The 21,190-nt window shown below is 45.3% G+C and overlaps 1 protein-coding gene across 9 annotated transcripts in view; it reads left to right on the plus strand.

Annotated features, from left to right (window-relative positions):
- ARHGAP27 (Rho GTPase activating protein 27) overlaps positions 1-21,190 on the plus strand; it is a 785,924-nt gene that overhangs the window by 641,754 nt on the left and 122,980 nt on the right. For 8 of the 9 annotated variants that reach the window (XM_069634066.1, XM_069634072.1, XM_069634069.1 and 5 more), the window contains one exon: positions 14,298-14,411. The exons of the other annotated variant lie outside the window; for it this stretch is intronic. In XM_069634066.1, coding sequence (XP_069490167.1) covers positions 14,298-14,411 — 114 coding nt within the window. The remainder of the gene's footprint in view (positions 1-14,297; positions 14,412-21,190) is intronic. 9 annotated transcript variants of the gene reach the window in all.

The following is a 21,190-nucleotide window of genomic DNA, read 5'->3' on the forward strand; positions in this document are numbered from 1 at the left end:
AAACAGAAGGAATACCTAGAGAGAATCACTCTCCCCCAGATCTCAAATACAGACAAACTGATTCTAGAAAGGGACATACAAGTTGAGAGGGTCTGCAATGCCATCAAACAACTCCCCAGTAACAGAGCCCCGGGCCCGGACGGATACCCAGATGCCATCTACAAGAAATACCAAGAGGTTCTAGCCCCAAAATTAACAAACCTGTTTAATAGCTTCAGGAGCAATGGGAACATAATATCCTCCATGAATGAGGCAAAACTGGTGATAGTCCCCAAACTGGGAAAGGACCCAACACTCCCAGGATCATACCAACCAATCACCCGGATTAATTTGGACGCAAAAATATATATAAAATCTGGTGCACCAATCCGGTTTCATACCCACAAGGCAAACAGCAGACAACACCCGCAGGGTGAACCATCTAATCGAAAAAGTAGAACAAACCCACATCCCAGCTATCATCGTGTCCCGAGATGCAGAGAAAGCATATGACTGAGTAGAGTGGATGCAACTCTTTAACGCCATGGAAAGCTTGGGATTCGGAGAGAAATACCTACAAATGATCAAAGCTAACTACATCACACCCTTGCTACGAATTTGCCTGAATGGAACACTACCAAAACAAGTACCCCTGACTAGAGGCACCAAACAAGGATGCCCACTCTCACCCTTATTGTACGCCATCTTTCTGGAACCACTCCTGATACGGATTTGGGAAACTGAACAGGTGAACGGGATAACGATGAGAGGGGAAGTGCACAAAACAATGGCATTTGCGGATGACCTGCTGATAACATTGACAACAGACAACCCCAGCACGCTTACTCCCTGAACTGATAAACAAACTGCATCACTTTGGCTCCATCTCCGGTTTAAAGATAAACAAACAAAAATTAGAAATAGAAATACTAAACCTAATGTAGGACCCCTTAATGGTCAAAGGATTGGCCCGAACAACCCACTTGAAGAATGCCCCAAATGGGATCACATACCTATATAACACCAATTAACCGACTCTCTTAACCAAACTAAAAGCCAACCTAACAAAATGGAACCCCCTCAACATCTCGTGGTGGGGAAGACTGACAGTTATCAAAATGTCTATCCTACCGAAACTACTTTACTACTTTCAAACACTACCAGTGAAGATCCCAAAATCGTTCTTTAGGACACTGAACAAAATGGTGAGTGCCTTTATATGGAAACACAAACCCCCCAGAATTGCGATGTCGACCCTAACAGCTCAAACACCAAGGAGGACAAGCTCTCCCCCCAATTCCGTAGATACTACGAGGCAGCACAATTGAGAGTGATAAAAGAATGGGTAGCGCACTCCTCCCAACACATCTGGGCCAGAAAGGGCCCTGGCGGGCTCCCCCCTCTCTAACCTACTATGGTTAAACAAACGCCATAAACACCCCAACACCAAGATAAGCGGGTTAGTGGGGTGGGGATTGAGGCCTGGGACTCAGCGGTCAAAAGAGGCTCCCTGGTGACATATCCATCTCCCTTCACCCCGATATCCGGGAACCCAGACTTCAGTCGGGGATGGAATGGAACAAATATAATAAATGGATACAAGCAGGATGCTGCAAGATAGGCGACATGTATAGGGGGAAATCTATAATGTCATACCAAGAATGCGAACATTCACTGGGGATAAGGACCAAAGAGGAATAGCAATACACTCAACGTAAAACATTGGATTACTTCCTCCCTCAACAAAGAAGCAGCCACAAGACAACGTACACCATTTGAGAAATTCATGACAACAGACACAGGCTCCAAAAAGAGAGTCTCCAACCTCTACAAACTCTTGAACGACCTAGGAGAAGAAATGCAATGGAACTATATGAAACGATGGGAAAGAAAGCTGGGCGAACCCATCACAAGGCAATGATGGGAATATGTATGGCGCATAATCCCCAAGCTAATGCGCTTGATACAAGTAAGAGGAATGTTGCAGAATGTTTTTCTGCAATGGCATTACAACCCGGAAAGACTCCACGCAATGTACCCATCCACCAGTGACAAATGCTGGCGAGGATGCCCCACGAAAGGAGACTGGAAACATAAATGGTGGAGCTGCCCAAGCCATCAGCAGTTCTGGGGGGTGGGTGGGGTGAAATCCCAAGTGAGCAAAATGACGCAGAGAACAGACCAAATACAGGACTAAGTATGGATGGTGGGAATGTGGGAACCGGGTCAGAAGACCCTCGCAAAACCACAACAGAGGGGAGTAATGTTCCTGATAATAGTGGCATGGCTAACGATAGCGCAACACTGGAAACAAAAATCCCTGCCCACAACCTATGACTGGCTGCAAAATGTTGGACATTTATCTCACTTGAGTGGATGACCTACAAACTCCAAGGTTCACCCGAAGCCTTTCAGAAGGACTGTGGAATCACATTATTGCCTATGTACAAAGTGATTATATGCTGAGTGGTGCTCACACATCGGAATCCTGGACATCATGCAACTTTCACCATACAGAACGGAAGAACTACTCCACACCACCGAGGGGGGAGAGAAGAGGGAGTTGGGGGGGGGGGGGGGGGGGAGGTTATATTGAAAATACTGTTAATGTTGAGGGGGGGGGGGAGGTTATATTGAAAATACTGTTAATGTATATAACTAACTGTAAAACCAATAAAACATGTTTTGAAGTGAGAGATTGTAGAATCAAGCACCCAAAGCTCAATATTTGACAGTATTTAAAGGTAATAAAAAAATATATACATAATACTATTTTTATGAAGCTGTCCATTTCTTTGCCACGATGACGGGGTGACGGCTAAAAACGTATTTGTTTTGAACTTCCGATTTAATATGAACATGCATAAAAGCAAGCTGCATGAAAATGTCAAATAGTGACTGCAAACAGGTGACCTCACGAAGGCTTCTTTTTTTCGGCATTTCTTTAAGCAGAAGAGTTCATGAGCTCTTGCCTTGTCCTTTGTCAGGTGTACAATGATTGGCTATGCCTGCCTTTCAAGGGCACACCACTTTGCCTGGTGGTACGTAAAGCCCAACTTTTTAAAAGGAACCAAATCCACAAAATGCGCATTGCAGAAATTCCAAATGCGAGCTAAAAACGGGGTAACCAGGGTTGTGCAGAACATCACTTGCAGGTTCTGCACACTTTGTAAAGCAAGTGCGTATGCTCAAAGAGTGGCGTCGTGTGAGAAAATGGGTAGTAGCTTAACAATATTACTAGATGTAATGGGCTTCAGCACTTCCTCCCTAGCAGCGAATTTCCAGGCATATCCTTTCTGTGTAGCAAGAGGGAAACCACCTTCTACTGGTGTTCAAGTAACTGTATTCCTTAGGGCCAGACATGGCACCGCTTACTAAAAGAGGGCGGCATTGCATTGCTGTGACTTGCTCTTCTGATCTCACTTTGTGAGACACAATTGGACCCCCTGCTAATGTTTTTATGTCTTCTGAACTGTTTATGCCATGCATTTGGCCCTGCACTGCTTAAGAGCCGAGGTACTGGCCTATGCAATTGAGAAACCCCACGTGACCCTGAACCTAACACGGATCATTTTACACAGCATTGGAATTTGTAAGGCACAAACTTGCTTTGCGTTCAGCTTACAATAATGGCCACACCGAAATAATGTTTACATAAAATGAGACATCCGCTTAAAAATGTATCCATCAGAGGTTGAAATGTACAAAGTCGTGCAGGTATGTTCCCTGCTGGGCCACCCCCATGCTACCCATTGACCCCGTATCTCCGCAGTGCAGTACAAAGCCCTTACCTCGTTCCTGTCTTTTCTCCACTTCACCCACTCTCCCATCACTGTCTATTACAGCTGTACTACAAACACTAAAAGAAACAGTGAATGAAAAGACATCTTAATCCACCACCATTACTTTCAGTCTCTGTCCCCCGCACTATGCAGGTTCATGCACCAGGCGCGCAAAGTCATTGAGCTGACCGGGCTGAAGACATACACCCCACCACCCGAATGATGGCTATGGGGAGAGGCTTCCATGCGTTTAACAGTTCAAAGGATCAGGAACCTGCTTCTGGGTGCATTTTTGTTTCGAAGATGAAGCACTGCCCGTTTCCCAGTCACACCCACCCTGAGACACACAGGCTGTGTCCCTGGCCATAATTCACTCGACTACACTTTTCTTTTGTCATCAGCAGCATAGCCTTTCTTATGTATAATGGTGAATTTACAACTGAAAGACTACCAGTTACCTTGCAAATCTGTGACCGTTAAAGCGAGCAACACAAGAAAGCACCCTTTGAAAATGCAGAGTAGGTTAAAATCCCTGCTTTGCTGTTTTGCTTAAGTGGTGTGATACCGGGCAAATAATATAATATCACCCTGACTTCAAATACAAAAATTGGAGTGCTTATAAGTGATTATGTTTACACCCTTACAATAGGACAGTTTTAATAAGTGTAGGGACACATTGGTGTACCCTGGTGCTCCTCTGCTGGTGGCTCCAATACTGTCGCATAGAATTGCATTATTGCTGCACTGACCCTCCACCAGTCTCGTAACACTTGATTTGACAGGCAAACTAGTCTGACCAGCCAGTCAGTGCACCAGAGATTCTAGTATAGCAGACAAACTGTGGTAGAACCAACATTAAATCTTCTCCCCTATTGCTCCCAGCCACTGAAGTTGCTTGGACCGTCCAGAGTACTGCCCCACACTCTGCAATGTCCTGTTACGCTATGATATTGCGTCTTTCATTGCACACCATCTGCCATTTTCACACTTTCTAGGACCTTCAGGATCTGCAAGAAGTGGGTGTTGTCAGACTTAAAGGAGAGTTCCGGGACTTTTTTTTTATTGTCCCTACGGTTCGGCCATGTGTTTTTAAGCATAACTCGGTAGATCGTAGAAAACTTTCCTATGGACCTTACCCGACTTTTCGTCCATTAACGCACTCGAAATCAGCCGCCATTTTATGATAATCCTATCACTTGCCGCATCGCCCTGGCTCACCTGCTTTTGCGGCACTAAATCAAATCCCCCGCCCCTGAAACAGACTTTATCAAAACATTCATATTCCCCGCCTCTATCCGTGACGTGACTGTGCTGCGTAGGCAAACGCGCCCAGGCGTCTTCTACGCGACTCCACACAGAACCCGGAAACCAACACAGATCAGCTCACAACACAGCGCGCCACAATTTGCAATATGAAACTGTACTTTTAAATCAAACCGCAAGATTGTAAATTTGGTAAAGTACATTTATTTGACATCAAATGTTTAGAGAATATTCAGCGATTTTCTTTTTTATTTGCTCTCGATCCAAAATAGTTCGTTTCGAGGCACGCAATGTTCCTTTGCTGTACACAGGGTCTTAGATCATCTCACAATACAGCGCCACAATTCGGAATATCAAACTGTGGTTTAAAAGCAAACTGCAAGATTGTACATTTGGCAAAGTACATTTATTGGACATCAAATGTTTATAGAATATTCAGCGATTTTCATTTTTATTTGCTCTCGATCCAAAATAGTTCGTCTTGAGGCAAGCGATGTTCGTGTGCAGAAAACAGGGTGTTGGTTTACGATAAAATAAGCTCTTCGGTCGCACTGATAATCGCATGGCTGTTCCAACAACGAGGCACTAGGCCACCACAACGGTCTGTATGTTGCATCTAGCCGTTAGTACCGCATAAGGGCATACTTGTACTTGGCGATCGTCCCATAAAATGGTCAGGGTGGTAACGTTGTTCACGCGGAGAAGCAACTGGCGGTTAAAAAAACCGTCCGCCGGTGTCTGGTACTCGTGACACATGCAGTAATGCATGATGTACCTGTTTGAAAAACATAAACAATGAAATTAGTCTCACCATCAGATCTTTATTAAAATTATTCATTTTATATATTCGGTCGGGAAATTATTTCATAGCTAGGACAGTGCAACTGGGTTTTAAACGTCAAGGGGGGGCTGTAGGATACTGAGACAGTCCCCCAGTGCAGGGGTTGACAGGGAGTGCAGGTGGAGAGTGGAAGGGCCCAGGACCGAGATCGCAGACAGTGGACCAGTTGTAGCAGGGGAGAGGGAGAGAGAAAGCAGAAGCAAAGGTTTTGAGGTGCTTCCGTAAAAGTAGACGGTTCTCCCCAAGATAGTGCGCGGTACAAAACAACATGCCACATAGAACGAACAAGTACAACTTAACCCGTCTTTAAAGCTACTGTATAGTAATTAAATTGCGGTATAAACTCATCTAAAGAGTTACTTACATTATATTTGCATTTTCCATTGCGTCTGTGCGTAGGGCAGCCCCGAAATACCACTCCTTCTATGCCGACGTTATTTCTTCTAATGAACGAACATGAAATGGCTTTCGTTTCTGAAATTATATTCATTATCGTTTCTTACGTGGTACAGGCCTGTCAAGGTCAAAATACAATAGAACCTTATTCTGAGTCGTGGGCCATTCTGGCACCCGAGAAAAAATCAAAGCAGCTGACCTTCACTTCGAACGAGCACACATTCCAAGTTAGCTACATTCAGTGTAAGGCATTCTCACAGGACTTGAAATTTACACTCCATCTTTGCATTTTGTCTGCGTGCTTTGCAGCCACACAGAACCATAAATACGGAGAGATTCTATATTTATTGAAAAATGATTTATATTACTGTTTGGTTTAATTTAATGCGCAAATGAACAAGGTTGGCTATATACACATATTTAATGGGCCTGCGACATGAGGAGACTTGAGAGAACAGACAATCAAATTACAATCATTTAAACCGTGATGTGTATTTCTCAATGAGTTCTTCTTTAGGTGGACATGGAACAGATGCAATGTTGGGTGGCAATGCAGTTGTCCCCTGCACAGGTTCGTTCACAACTCCATTTATGTGCCTATCTAGGACGTCAACAATAAGTTTCTCAATAAACTCATATTGCATATCCTCAAACACTGGTTTGATCACCCATTGTTTACTTCTTTTAGTGAAGGCCTTATTGTAGCGAAGCGTCCCTAAAGTTCCGGTCGTCCTACTTTGTTGACGGCCAACATTATGGTTATGTGCCAAGACCGCTAAAAGAGTCCGATTTATCATGCCCTCCATGCCAAAATGCAATCGTTTTGGCCTGTACTTTAGGCACATATTGTGGAACACCTCCAAATCTCCTGTGTGGCAGAATTCCGTGAGTCCCCTCAAAGCTTTTGTTATAGTTTTATCAAATACAATCTTTTCAATGGCTTTGTGAGTGGGTGATGAAGGAATCAACCACTTCTTCTTCCGTGCCTCCTCTGTGGACAAATGGCCATGTTCACAATTGTGGAAATGTTGGTTCGTGTTCCATCGGTGAACGTTCGTACAGTGTGGCATTACTGACCGCCATTTTTCCAGTAGAATTTCCAACGACCCTCCACATGTTTCTGAGCTCCACCAAAGATGGTTGCTGATTGACTTGGACCACTGTGAAATACCTTGCAATTCTTTTTTTTTACCTGCAGCCGACAATTTTTTATTGATTGATTTTGCAAGATGCCAAACGTCAAATTGGTGATTTATATTTTTGTACTGTTCTCTCATTGTCTTGGCAATTGAAACGTGTCTGTCCGTGGCTATCAGGTCGATCACCATTCCCCGCGATTGTAGTTCTTGCAATGATGCTACAAAGCCAACTTTCTCCATGGCCACTGAGGATGTACTTTGTGACACCTGCACGACCACCGAACTCACAATTTTCTTACTTTCCATGTCCTGAAAGTGGTAGGTGCAGTACTTGGCTGAAAATCCTGGGCTGTCGCACTGTCCATCACCGGCTAGCCTGAACCGTTTGCCCGCGAATGTACTATCAATAGACATTTTTTCCATTCTCCAAGCTTCGCTAATGGCTGGAAATAGATAATCGGTTTGGTATTTGTAGAACTGAGTTTTCGCAATGAAATGGATCCCCACAAACTGAAAGAAAGACTCTAATTTTTTAAAACTTGAACCACTAAAAAGTGCAGCCGCTGCACAAAGTAGATTGCCTGCTGGCAGTTGTCCCAGCATAGGTTGTGCAGACCATGTGAAAGGATGATATTTTGTACAGGTGGCATGTATTTTAAGGTTAGTGCCTCGAATTGCACGAGTCACATTAATCAATGGCTCCCCACATACTTCCCCACCAACCAAATGCCCACATTTCATCCGAATAATAATATCAATCAAACAACTATCGAATACAATGAATTTGTCCTCTTTCCTTATACTGTCACTCTGCATCCCAGCTGGTTCGGCCTGTAACGTTGAGGACATGTCACTCATATGAAAGGTAGAATCTCTGATATCGTCTTCCGCTATGTTCAGTGATATTGATGGTGTTTCATTGTCGTCTACTTCATTCTCTTCCATTGCAACATCTGTTCCTTCTCCGGCGATGGGTGAATAAAACAATTTCTTCAACTTTCTCGCCGTCTTAGTTTTTGCGGGTGTGGATTCTGTGAATTGATCTCCGACTGCATCCGAACTACCAGGAGGACATTCACTATCAATGGCTGGTGGTGGTATAGCTCCGTTGTCAATCACCTCATATTCTTCCCATTGGCACGATGCTTCTCCAGTCTCAAGTCCCTGCCAAAAGGTTTGACGAGCAACATCTCTCGTTCGCTTCACTGTCTGTGTAGATCTAGTTCGTACACCCACTCGCAACTAGAGGACAGATTGGAAAAGGGTTGTTCAGTTTAAACACAACTTACAGTATTGAACTATTAACAGTGAAAAACAACATAATATAGTGACCAGGACACTAACCTTTTGCTTTCTTTTCTTTGAAACTTTCTTGCCTCGAACTTCAACATCAGGACGCTGTTGCTCCGACTCGTGTGTGCATGTCTCCACTTCCTCTTGCGCTGCAACGACTATGTTTTCCTGATAAGCACATCCATCACGCACTGACGCTCCATGGACTCCCTGAAACATAGAACTTTCATTAGTATGTATAATAATATCGAAAACACAAAATGTACTTGGGGACCAATACCCACGTACTTCTCAATAGCAAAACACGAATGAACGCTTTGTGTAGAACATTCAAACGACAATTATTCACGCATTGTTGATCTAGTTAGATGGAACTGTCAAGATCCATACCTCGGGCTCCTCATAGACTTCAATTGATGATATTATTGAAGATGATGCTTCAGTGACTCCCTGAAACACAGTAATTGCATTAGTATGGTTTTCTATTTTGATAAAAAGAACAGAAAGTTTGTGCAGGCGTGAATGGCTCATCTAAATAGACCTGCACAAATGATCAGTTGTCTAAAATAAATAATGGATATCTAAATATGATTGGATTTGCTCGATCGTTGGAAGTGTCACCACCCAGAAATCTGCATCAACTACTAGGGGTGATGTTCTTGTAGAAGAAGCTCCGTCATCTCCCTGAAACATAGTACTTGCGTTAATAAAGAAGGAAGTATAGCGGATGTAATCACGTCATATGATTTCGCTTCATCGAACTGTCAGTATCCATACCTCGAAATGCATAAGAACATCAAGGGACGATGTAACTGCGGTGCACACTTCTGCAAGCTGTTGCGCCGACCCGTAACTGCATGCTCCCCCTTCTTCTTGGACTAATGCTCCATCGACTCCCTGAAACATAGGACTTTCATTAGTAATGAACACAATATTGAAAAAAGAAGACACATAGGAGGGCGACGACAGAAGGACATATCAATGGCTAAAAACGAAAGAAACATTGTGTGTAACAATCACGCTACAAGAATGCAAGATCTGATGATCTCCATCGATGGAACTGTCCTGAAACGTACCTCGAGCATCTGAGTGACATCAACGGTAGTCGTCAATACGTTGGACTCCTCAGCATCTCCCTGAAAGACAGTACTTGAATTATTTTGGATAACAATAATTATAACTGAAAACAAAGACTAGAGGACGAGTACAAGGGTGTACCATTAGGTAAAATAATTACACGATAAATTAAAACTATTGATTTACATGCCTAAAACAAGTCAGTGGCAGAATAGCCAAGTAAGATTACCCGATAGGCGCTTGAAGTGGCTGATGACTGCAATAACGACACGGATGGAGAATCTTCCGCCTTCGTATTGAGTGGATACATAAATGGGGAAATTATTGTTAGCTAATGCTACACACTACCGCAAGGCCGAGAGATAAATACGTAAACTTGACTCACCAGTGGAGGGATGTGGACGAATAGAGTGGGAATAGCGGTTGAGAGCAATTTTCGCCTCGCTCGCGGTGTGTTCTTCTTTATTAGCAATGATGTGGAGTACATGTCAGAGGTAAAGTGCCTGCTGCAGATGCGGTATCGATCACCCCTCTTGTCCGCAAAGACTTCTAGGACTCTACTTTCAAGCTCAGAGGGTGGATATCCGCAATATCGGACCCATTCTCTTATCTGATCTATTGTCTTAGGGAAAACATGCATTATAGTACCTTCAGATTTATTATGGGTCTTCGAAGGACAACCGCCAATGGAACAGGCAGGCATTGTGGAAAGTTCTGAAAAGTAAAGATCAACAATTCTCGATGAATACCAATGTGTTAAAAAATTAAATACATAAAAGGTTCAATGCAAGGTATGTTTTGGTTCTTGGAACTATACACGTTATTCACATGCGGATAAGTATTTGAATAACTTTAAAAAAATAGAAAAATAATTTGACTAAACTCAGAACATGTGACTAGTTCCTTGCATGTACTGTCTTGAACAAAAAGAAATTGGACGCAAAATGAGTATGGTACATGGCCTTACCTTGACGAGCAAACAGTTAGATGCAGGGATCGGAGTAGTTTCTTGTCGTAGAACAGGGAGCAGTTCACAGGTTGCAAACTGACGAGTTTCCTCGAAGTGGTCACGGAAGTTCACAGAGACGAAGAGCAGATAACCAGCACCTTCACGGGTTGACTAGCAAAGTGCAAAGAAGTTCTCATTAGAAATATGAAGTGGGTTATAAAGAATTCGAAACAGGGGTGTGTTTGTGAATGAATGACGTGTATATGTCGTGGCATTATGCGGTTTGCAGGGGGCCGTCCAGCGTGAGGGGAGATGCTTGGCAGGAGACACGGGGTCTGGCGGTAGACATGGGAACAACAACCCATGCTCTATAGACCACTTTGAAGTGTACATGGTCTTTGGCACCTCTTGGCCTTTATCGCTCCCTGACAGCTCCACTTGCCAGTGCAAGTACCCCGGTGCGAACTGCCTTTGATAGGGCGGGGGGTGGATTGGGGCGGTGGTCGTGCAGACAAGACACAGGAAGACTCGTGAATGGAGACACACTTATGTGGATTGCAGGGGGCCGTCCAGCGTGAGAGGAGATGCTTGGCAGGAGACACGGGGTCTGGCGGTAGACATGGGAACAACAACCCATGCTCTATAGACCACTTTGAAGTGTACATGGTCTTTGGCACCTCTTGGCCTTTATCGCTCCCTGACAGCTCCACTTGCCAGTGCAAGTACCCCGGTGCGAACTGCCTTTGATAGGGCGGGGGGTGGATTGGGGCGGTGGTCGTGCAGACAAGACTCGTTTGCCGTAGGGCCTCACCAAGTAGAGGCCATCTAACTGCATGTAAGAGGCAGGCTGCAGGATCTAGTACATGGAAGGCAGGGGGGTGAGTTTATAAATACCTCAGCCTCCCAGGAGAATATATGGGTGCAGTTCACCCTGGAGACCCTGAACAAAGTGGTGTGGTAAGTATTTTTGGGGGAGGAGGCAAGGCCGGGAGGCTTGATGCCAACCCGCAAAATAACATATGTATGTCTGCTGCATATGGGTTCAACGGTTATGTGGATTGAAGGTGGGCGGCCAGCGTGAGGGAGGATGCTGGCCGGAGACATGTGGTGTGACAAGACAAGGCACAGGAAGACTATTCAATGGAGACACACTAGATTCATTTAAAAAATCAAAACAACCATTGTTAAAATATATGTTGGGTTTTATTTTAGATCTTAATTTCAATTGAACATAAATAATAAACATTACGCATTGTAAAGTTGCGGTTGCAGCACATCCCGGGAAAAGCCGCGGTATTGTCCACTGTCGCTGGGGAAATGTTGTCTAATGGCAAGTACCGCACAGGCAGGTATTACTCTCCGAACGCGGTGCCCGAGCCTCCCGTGAAGCCACCAAGTGAAGCAACGATAGGCCACCAGCCTGTACCACCTGTGAAAATGAAAGATGCAAACTGTATTAAAATGACAACTTTCTTATCACTGTCGATTCAGGTACAAAAATGTCATTCTGCTTTGAAAAAAATTCTATCTAGAAAATGCACAACATGGAACCAATTTACATGCATTCGAATGATATGTAGATGTAGTTTTATATGTGGGAGACGACCATGAAATAGTAGTGGCATCACTGACATCACAACCAGAGTATACTTACTCGTTACTCGGATTACGCGGACGAACAGTGCCGCAAAGTTCGTGCATAAGCACCATCATCATCCTCAACACTGTCCGTGAGAGGCAGGCTTCCCTGAACTCTGGCAGCTCGGTGATGCATTGCGGACTTGGCTCGCCTTCCGAAATGTAGGCCAAGCACCCGGAATTTTCACGGCAGCAGCAGTTCTCCTCCTCAGTTGGCATTAGCTCGCACCGATTGCACGTGCACCAGGTGGAGACGCCGTCCATGCGACATGGTCCAGGCTCTTCATCCGTTGACTGGTCCTCCCAACTGCCGTCCGAATCCCCATCGTTTTCGCGTGCTTGCCTTTCCAGTAGTTCTTCCTCGGTGTACTCGGGCTCGTACATATACGGCATTATTGTAGCCATTGTGTGGTAAAGAAAGTAAAATAATTTATAGCGGTGGTACTGGTATCTGTTCACACGGGCTACAATCAACGAAGGTAGCTGACCAGAGCACAGAAACGAGTCACAGAATACTCAAAGTAACACAGAGAGAGGAATGGAATCGAAAATCTGCTGCTGTGTGTTGTGAAACGGTGTGTTTATACTTATTGAGGAAAGAGGCGTCCTGCCGTTTCCATGGCGACACTTCATTAGCTGAGGCGCAGCGATTGTTGACACGAAACGTGCTTTGGCGTTGGGAAATGGGCGGTACGCGTCTGCTGATGTCAGCCTCGGGGGCGGGGGATTTGATTTAGTGCCGCAAAAGCAGGTGAGCCAGGGCGATGCGGCAAGTGATAGGATTATCATAAAATGGCGGCTGATTTCGAGTGCGTTAATGGACGAAAAGTCGGGTAAGGTCCATAGGAAAGTTTTCCACGATCTACCGAGTTATGCTTAAAAACACATGGCCGAACCGTAGGGACAATAAAAAAAAAGTCCCGGAACTCTCCTTTAAGGAGAGAGATAACTGATTGTAGCATTGAAACTGCACTAGAATAGTGTCATTACAATGAGTAATGATGCCCCGACACAAGTAAGTTTGCCACTTCTCCACCGTCTCTGAAGCTAAGCGCCTTTCCCAACATTTAAAGGGTTGATCCCTGCCTAAATTGCCCCTGGAGGTGCGTACTTGCATTTTGTTAGGCAGAAAGGTGAGGGAAGCCTTTCCCTGAAACTGGCGGTGTTAAAGTTTTACTGTGTTTCTTCAGAAAAATGTACTTGCAGTAAAACTTTAAAGCTGCTCCTTTCAAGAAAGACTTCCATCGCCTCTCTGCATAGTGCGCTTTAAAATATGCTATTTGATAGTTGGTCCCCACACCAGAACATGGGTGCAGGGGGTGGTAGAACTGTAAGGGCGGACCAGGGAGGCTGAGGTTCGAATCCCCAGTAAAGGAACAGCCATAAACAAAGGCGCCCCTCGTCTGCACCGGACAAAAAGTAGGGAAAGATGGCTGACTTTACCAAACATGTGTTCTCTCCCACTTCGATCTCTGGTATCCACCATCAGTTTTCAGAATAATAGTGCGTTGCTTTACATCTTTCTCTTTTCCTTGCGAAAGGATGCTACGAGACAGACTGGGACAAACAAATTGTCCTGGACACCAACAGAAAGTGGCCAAGTTAATTAATTGCAAACCAACTTTTATCATCAAAATGGTTGAGTAGAATTGGGGGACAGGATTTTGGGGCAAGTGCGTGTTGAATGTTGCAGTTAAAAGTGCATTAGGCCTGTAGGAATGTTTAAAACTGCCAGCTGCACAGTGTTTGACAGAAAACTGTCCCACGCTGGCGCTTCTGGTGTTTTGCTCTATGGGCTAGTCTGAGCCGGTGTGTTACTTACCTGAAGGCCCACAAATAGGAGCTCATTTGAAATATCTGTCTTATTCAAAAATGGTGGCTGTTGAGGAGAGGACTTGTTTTCTGTGTGACTAATAAGTGTACGACTCTTTCTCCCCCAGAGGCCACCCCCTCGCCCGCCACAGAAGCCCAGCATCGAATCCGATTCAGAAGGCATCACCTTTTCGAGCTGGAGTGGGCACATGCCACCATTCATAATTCCAAGGAATGATGAGGTGAGTGCTGCGCTGCTCCAGTGAGTCTCACTTGCATAAGCCAGGTTCCACAGTAAGACGCTATTGTCAGAAGGGCACCAACGAGAATTATTAGGCCCTTAAAGTGTTAGTCTGTTCCCATTATTAGGAAGAGGAGGGTGTTTGCTTAAGGTGGCTCTCGGGCAATAAGCCTTCTTAGTTGAATGACATGCAAGTCTCTGGCAAGTCCCCAAAATGATAAATGATGCTAAGCCATCATGTGTGAAACATGTATACATGGTTTTTACACATGGCTTAGTATTTCCGGGGAGTGTAAAGTTTTGGCATCTGGAGCAGGGTCTTGAAACGAAATCTGTTGCCACCACCCTTGTTGCCGCCACCCTATCACATTCACCTGCCAAAACTACTGCAGTTACAACAGTATCGGGTTGTGATGCAGGCTTAAAAGCATTGGATTCCTATGGAATCTGACCACTGTTATTTCCTGCCTCTAGTCCCCCACCATACAGCTCGATTGGACCTGTGCGTTTTTACAGGACTGTTTGTCCCCTCCCTCTGGGCTAGGTGTTTGTGAGAATGATCACCCGGGAACTGGAATTAGTGAGGGCTTGTGATAGGCTGCCACTAAATGCCTAACCCCTCCCCAATCTGGGCTTGAGGGGTCGGAGTAAGTTTGTATTTGATCTGTCTGTCATTTTGGAGATCCCTGGGTCCCTGTTCAGCATGGGAGACTAATGCTTGTAAATCATATACAAGTGGATAGGATTCTTGTGTGGCAAGGAATGCTTGCCTTCGGTGAAAAGGCACATTTGAATCATTAAACAGTGAAAATTCTTCTAGTAGACAATGGTTTGGGAAGCTTGTTCACTCCTGAGTAAGAATGCTTTCAGTAAACGAGGTCTTACAACATTGTAGAGCTCACAAACGCAAAAACTTGTTGGAAGTGGGAGTTTCTCTACCACGGGGTTCTCGGCAACCTTAACAGTGGCTGTTTAATAGGTTTCTTTGTTTCAAAGCTTATGTCATAAATCACCAAGCTATCTTTTTAAAAGGACACAGTAACCAAAAAGGATACAATTGGTAGGGCTCTTCCGGATCCTATTTCACACGACTTGATAGTAGTGAAGTCAAATTAGACCTTCCAAATGATACCACTCTCTGACCGATGAAACAGGCAGAGAGAGGGATCACTGGAAAGGGCGTGGGAGCTTTATAGGAAGTCAGCCTAGGATAAATAAAGTATCATAAGAAATTGTCCCAAATCAGCGGACTATAGAACAGCAATATCACTAGTTAACAACACTGACCTGTGGGCTTAGAACGGAAGTCTTCACCAAGTCTCTGAAGAAATCAGGAGTTGAACAACGAAAAGGAAGGGGAGGTTAGTAAGGGAGACTTATCCCGAACGCACGAGGCTCACGCTAGATACTGGGTTGGTGCACCACAGGATAGCGTCCAAAGTACTGTGCACAATCACCTTCAAAAGAAAAACTTTCTTTCTCACGTAGAAACAGAAAATATGATGAACTGAGTCCACCTGTTATCTCCTCACAGGTGCCAGGGATTCACTCCAAAGCAAAGAATAGTATACGTGTGGAATTACACGTTCAAACAGAGTTCAAAAGCCCGCGTGCAGGATTACACGCGACAGAGTTCACGCAGCCGGGACAGCCGCTCTTGCCAGCGTGAGGATTCACACGCAACACAAGGACACGCAACTAGGACCACAGCGTGTAAAGAGTAGAGTAGCTCGCGTACGATAAGCAAACAAAAGTGCACGCAGTCAGAAGAGCCGTACCTGAAGAGTTCCAAAATCCGCGTGTAGGTTTACACGCGACAGAGTTCACGAAGCCCAGGACAGCCGCGCTTGGAAACAGCGTCCGCGTGGGATTTCCACGCGACCAACTTCACGTAATCAGGAAAGCAGCATGCGAAGAAATCAGGAACCTGTGTGTCAGAATACACGCGACTGAAGAGCACGCAGACAGTGCGGCCAACCTGTGACTTCCAGACAGCAGCTCCAGGAATTCGCATGTGGAAGGAAACGCGCCAAGGAAGTAACTGAAGAAAATGCGAGGACGCAGATCAAGGGTTTCAGCTACCAAACGCCATAATGGTTCAATCAGAAGCAGCGAGCGACGTATTCACGCTGCTTATGAACGTACTGCCAAAACACACGTGACTAACCTAAATCATGCGAATTTAACGACATGAATAATGCAGACGTCGTTTTCCCGGCAGTGCATCAAACAATCTCCATTTAGAATAGAACGGTCTAGCAGTTCTATGAGCATAACTTGTTCTGCATGAAGATGTTGTTCCAGGTCCAGGGGTACTATGTCCAGCATGCATGACAGCTTAATGTTGGCTAGACCATGTGAATGTGTTTCCTCTCAGGAGGTTGGATTATGATTTATTAAAGGGACAGGATCTAGAGGGTTCCCAGCTTAGTGAAGCCCAAATCACTGTGCTTTGCTGTTGGGGGAGAGCCCGACTTCCCTGATCCCATATGCCCTCTGCTCCCCAGGTGTGTCCCCCTTAAAGTGACCCCTTCCATAGTTGGCGCCATGTGCCTTTCCACGGTTACGTTATTGGATTGTAGTGGAGGGGCGGAAAAGACCCCAATGTAAAAGCAAGAGGTCTGGTTTGGGGGAAATTCCCACGCCCAAGCAACGGAAAAGTCCAGAAACGTGACAAAACCACTGCTTTATTAACAAGATCTCGTAAAACAGGGATATTAATGGACATCTCGGGATTTCCAATGCTCTCGACTTGTTACAGGCCTGTCAACAGTTTATAAAGGGTTATGACTTCAAAAATAACAAGTTACTCCACAAAACTTAAGGTAGACTGGGGTTGGTTAGTGGGGTAAACTACATATAGCATCCATATAGGGTTAGTGTTCTGATTGGTTACACATTATCTGGTGGCTCCACCTGCGACCACCTCCTAAATGTTGCAAATGGAGGCATGTCAGGTTAGTGCATTATAACTGGTCAATGCAACAAAGTGTGGATTGGCGTGGAAGGCGAGTAGGGATTTTTCAGTGAGGGTCTTCTCAGCATTGATAGGTTACCAGCCCATGAGCAACAATTCAAGGTGATGACAGTCCCAAAGGTGCTATCTGTACCAATAAGGTTACCATCTCTAATCCTCTAGGCCTTGAGTCATGACATTTAGCTTTCAACTTAGTAATACTTTGTTTCATCAGATGGATGGGAATGACCATCTCTTTCTGGCTCGAATAAATAGGCTTTGTCCCTCAGTCTCGAGTCATGTGTGTAGAGACCACAGGCTTGATTTTCCTGCTCAACATTTAGGAGTATTTTTAGCTTTTATAAATGCAGGCGTCATACCTTCCCTGTCCTCTGGAGACTCCGAGCTACCTTTCGATCACATTCGGTCTGATTTGGTGTGTCTGTCCTTCCAGCAACATTTGTTTCTTTATTAATCTAAGAAGATAATTTCTTACGTCTGTCCTTGTCTGTACCTTCGGTTGTTGATGTGAAACTCCCTGCCCCCCTCTACGTTTTTCTGTTAAATCGGCGAGTCCGGCCTCTTCCTGGGTCCCGAGCCTTTCTAGTGCCTTCCATCCACTTCAAAGTGACTGCATCTTCTATCTTGATTTTCATGGCTACTTATGTTAACTGTGTTCTGCATTGTGCAAGCCTCATGCTTATTCACGTGCATCTTGCGTTTCAGCATAGCGAAAGAGTATATGTCCTTTATCCTGGTGGGTCAAAGCATGTTCTTTGTGTCTGTGCTATGTGGCCTATTGTCCGTGTAACTTCGTGATCGATTAGTATATACTTCATGTTTAATGCATCTTTGTCTTGGTCCTATCTGTTACATCATTTGCTCCCTGCATGGTCACAGTCGGTCCAATTGCTCAGTCGTCTGCAAGTTTATCTCCACTGCAACATCATCAGGGTAGGGTCTGTATGGTTGTCTGGGTGAATAGTGTTTCTCACATCTGTGGTACAGTGGTGATGGGGAGGGGGGGCCAGGAACGACAAATACCTTTCATTCCTGTAACGTCGAGACGAGGGAGGGACCGGCGCAACGAGGGCCACATTCATCTGCCTCTCTCCATGATTCATCTATGCACATCTACAGGTGCTGTGGTGGATCTGAAAGAGTTGGGTTGGGTAGTGTGAGGAACTTGTGGTGGCAATAAGTAAGACACACACAAGTGATCACAGTTCAAGGGTGTTTATTGAACAATGAATGCTGTATGCAGGTTGGAAAAACACCTAATCTTAACCTAAATCTAAGATGGGAGTAAGCGTCAACCATCAAATGAAAAGGATAAGGCAGTCCTAGTGGCGTTGTGTCAAAATAAAAGGGCCTATAGTAAGAAACCTATTGCCAAACCTCACAACTAATACAAAAAGGGATGTGGGATAGTTCTCAAGAAAAGAAGTTTTGTTAAATAATATGTCAGGATGCGGTAGCCTAGGCCTTCTCAGCAGGGCACTATTTGCAGTGGGTACCAGGGAGCAAAATTACAGTGGGACACAGGAGACAGAAACTCAGTCAGAATTTCAGTGGGGCACCTGGGAGCAGCATAGTAGAGGAATAGTACAGTGAGCATGTTGCTAAGGGGCACATGCAGTCAAAACACATACCGCGAAGGCATAACATGGACTTGCATGGCCCAGTCTCCTCCCTGCACTCCTAGCCCTGACCTATGCAGACAGAAGCCATTTCCCTTCCTTACTTTGCAACTCTCTTTCTCTTGTGCTGTCTGTGGCCATCACTCTGTGCCTTGATCTCTCGTGCTCTCACTGCTTCTTTTTTTTCTGCCCATCTCTGTGCCTGTTCTGCCCATCTCTCTGCCTATCTCTGTTTGCCTCACTCTGACTCTCTTGTATCTCAAACAAACACACGTGCAGCAAGTATTTTGAAATAGGCAGATGATGAGGGAGCAGGCTGGAAAAAGCACTCCTTCGCATAAGCAGTTTGCTAAAGGTTATGAGAGGCATCACCCTTGGGTTCCGAGAAAAGGCATGTCTGAGAAATGGAGATTCCTGCATTCACAAATTGCTCAGTGTGTCCTTTGCCCATCCGGGCAACAAACCTAGTTTGTCAGGCGTTCATTAGGCGAGGGCCACTTAGGCCAGAATCCGTGGCTGTTTCTCCGAGAAGTCTAACCAAGTCTCCAACAGAACTCAAATCCCTCTGACGCAGCCACAGTCGACAAATGAATCCCCACAACCACCTGCCCCTCCTCGCCCCGTGTCGAGAGGGCTCCATAACATCGGCTTCTAAATGATTATGAAACCAGACGGGTTCATGCTCGGCAGGAGGTGGAGCTGGAAAGAGTAAAGGTGGAGGGTGGATCCCTTAAAAGTTCCCATGACCCCTAGATACACCATCTCCTCACCTGGTGGAGCACTTGCTGTCTCTTAGCGCCTCGATGCCGTTGGCCTTAGTCGCGCTCTCCAAATGCTGTTACATTGCATAGAGGGTGTGCCGCAGCTGCAGGAAGGTGAAGGCTTCCCGTATTTGGTGGCTGAAGCTAAGGTGTCACACAGAGCAGGGTGCACCATCTCTTGGCTTGGGGTTCCCCAGTTTTCAAAAGAATCTGCGCTGTGAAGGGAACTAAGTGTTGTAGATCAAGAAGCCCTCGCCACACTGCCCCTGGGCCCATCATACACTAGTTTGAGGGTGCAATTTTCCCCCTTAGTCACCCCACTAGAGGTCCGCAGAGCGTTGCAGGGGGCTTCATCGCATAAACCACCCCCTGGCCCATTCTTGCCCTTTGCAAGTCAGTTCCACCACAAAACAAAGCACTGTGACAGTATTTGTTCTTGGGCACCCTAGTATCTGTGTGGCATGAGACCCCACAATGATGGGCACATTCTTGGAGCACCTACCCCATGGGGGTCTTCCAGCCTCGAGGGTCTGGATTGCAAATCTACACAACCTGATAGAGCAGCAGGTTGACCCGTTGCTCTGCCGGTGCCTTCTACACATTACTGGGTGCCGTACCTGCAGGTAGTCCCGGCGTTACCTTTGTTAATAGAGGACATGGCTCTTTGCTGCATGTGGACACATGCATTGCAGTGTTGTTTGGCCTATTAGTTAATGGGGCCCTTACAGTATGATCTTATAACTGGTCACCCTACCGATCTGCGTGGTGTTAAGATTTTTTGTAAAAGTTTGATTTTCGAAATGTGTATTTCTTTATCCCTTCTATTAATGGGAGAGGGCTGGTTTCAAACGTCTTACTACACTGGATCAGGGACTGTTGTATTTGAGGGCTTAGGAGAAAAGCGGCTTGTAGGGCTGGAATTTCTTCTGAAATGTATTGTATTCGATTTCTGTACATCGCAAATTGCAGCTTATGGTACTTGCCATCTGCTGTGACTCTCTTTCACATTTCTCTTAATTCTTATAGCTATTCTTATAGCTGTTTCCCCAGTGTTTGGCCTCGAACAGGGCTGGTAACTGCTCTTTCTCAGGCTTCTCTAAGGGCTCTTGGCTGTCTCTGGCTCTATCCACCCCAACCCCAACAAGGGGATGATTCTATAAGCATCCATGGACACCTCCCTGGCTTCTAATAGTTTTTTTTGCCTTTTTTATGAGAAACGGGTTATGCTCTTTGCCAGTGCGGCTATTTCCCAAATAAACACATCTACATACCCAAACTGGCTGCCAGGAAAATAGAAAAGGGATATTGTCCCTTTGATATGTCCATGGTGCATGAACGAAATTGGGATCCAGCGAGGAAGGGGTTGCAAATCAGTGAAGGGGGAGCTGGAGTGGGTGGTTGCAGGGGCCATATTGTTTGAGAT

Source organism: Ambystoma mexicanum, chromosome 13 (assembly GCF_040938575.1).
Source record: "Ambystoma mexicanum isolate Mex_15411 chromosome 13, UKY_AmexF1_1, whole genome shotgun sequence".
NCBI classification, from domain to species: Eukaryota; Metazoa; Chordata; class Amphibia; order Caudata; family Ambystomatidae; genus Ambystoma; species Ambystoma mexicanum.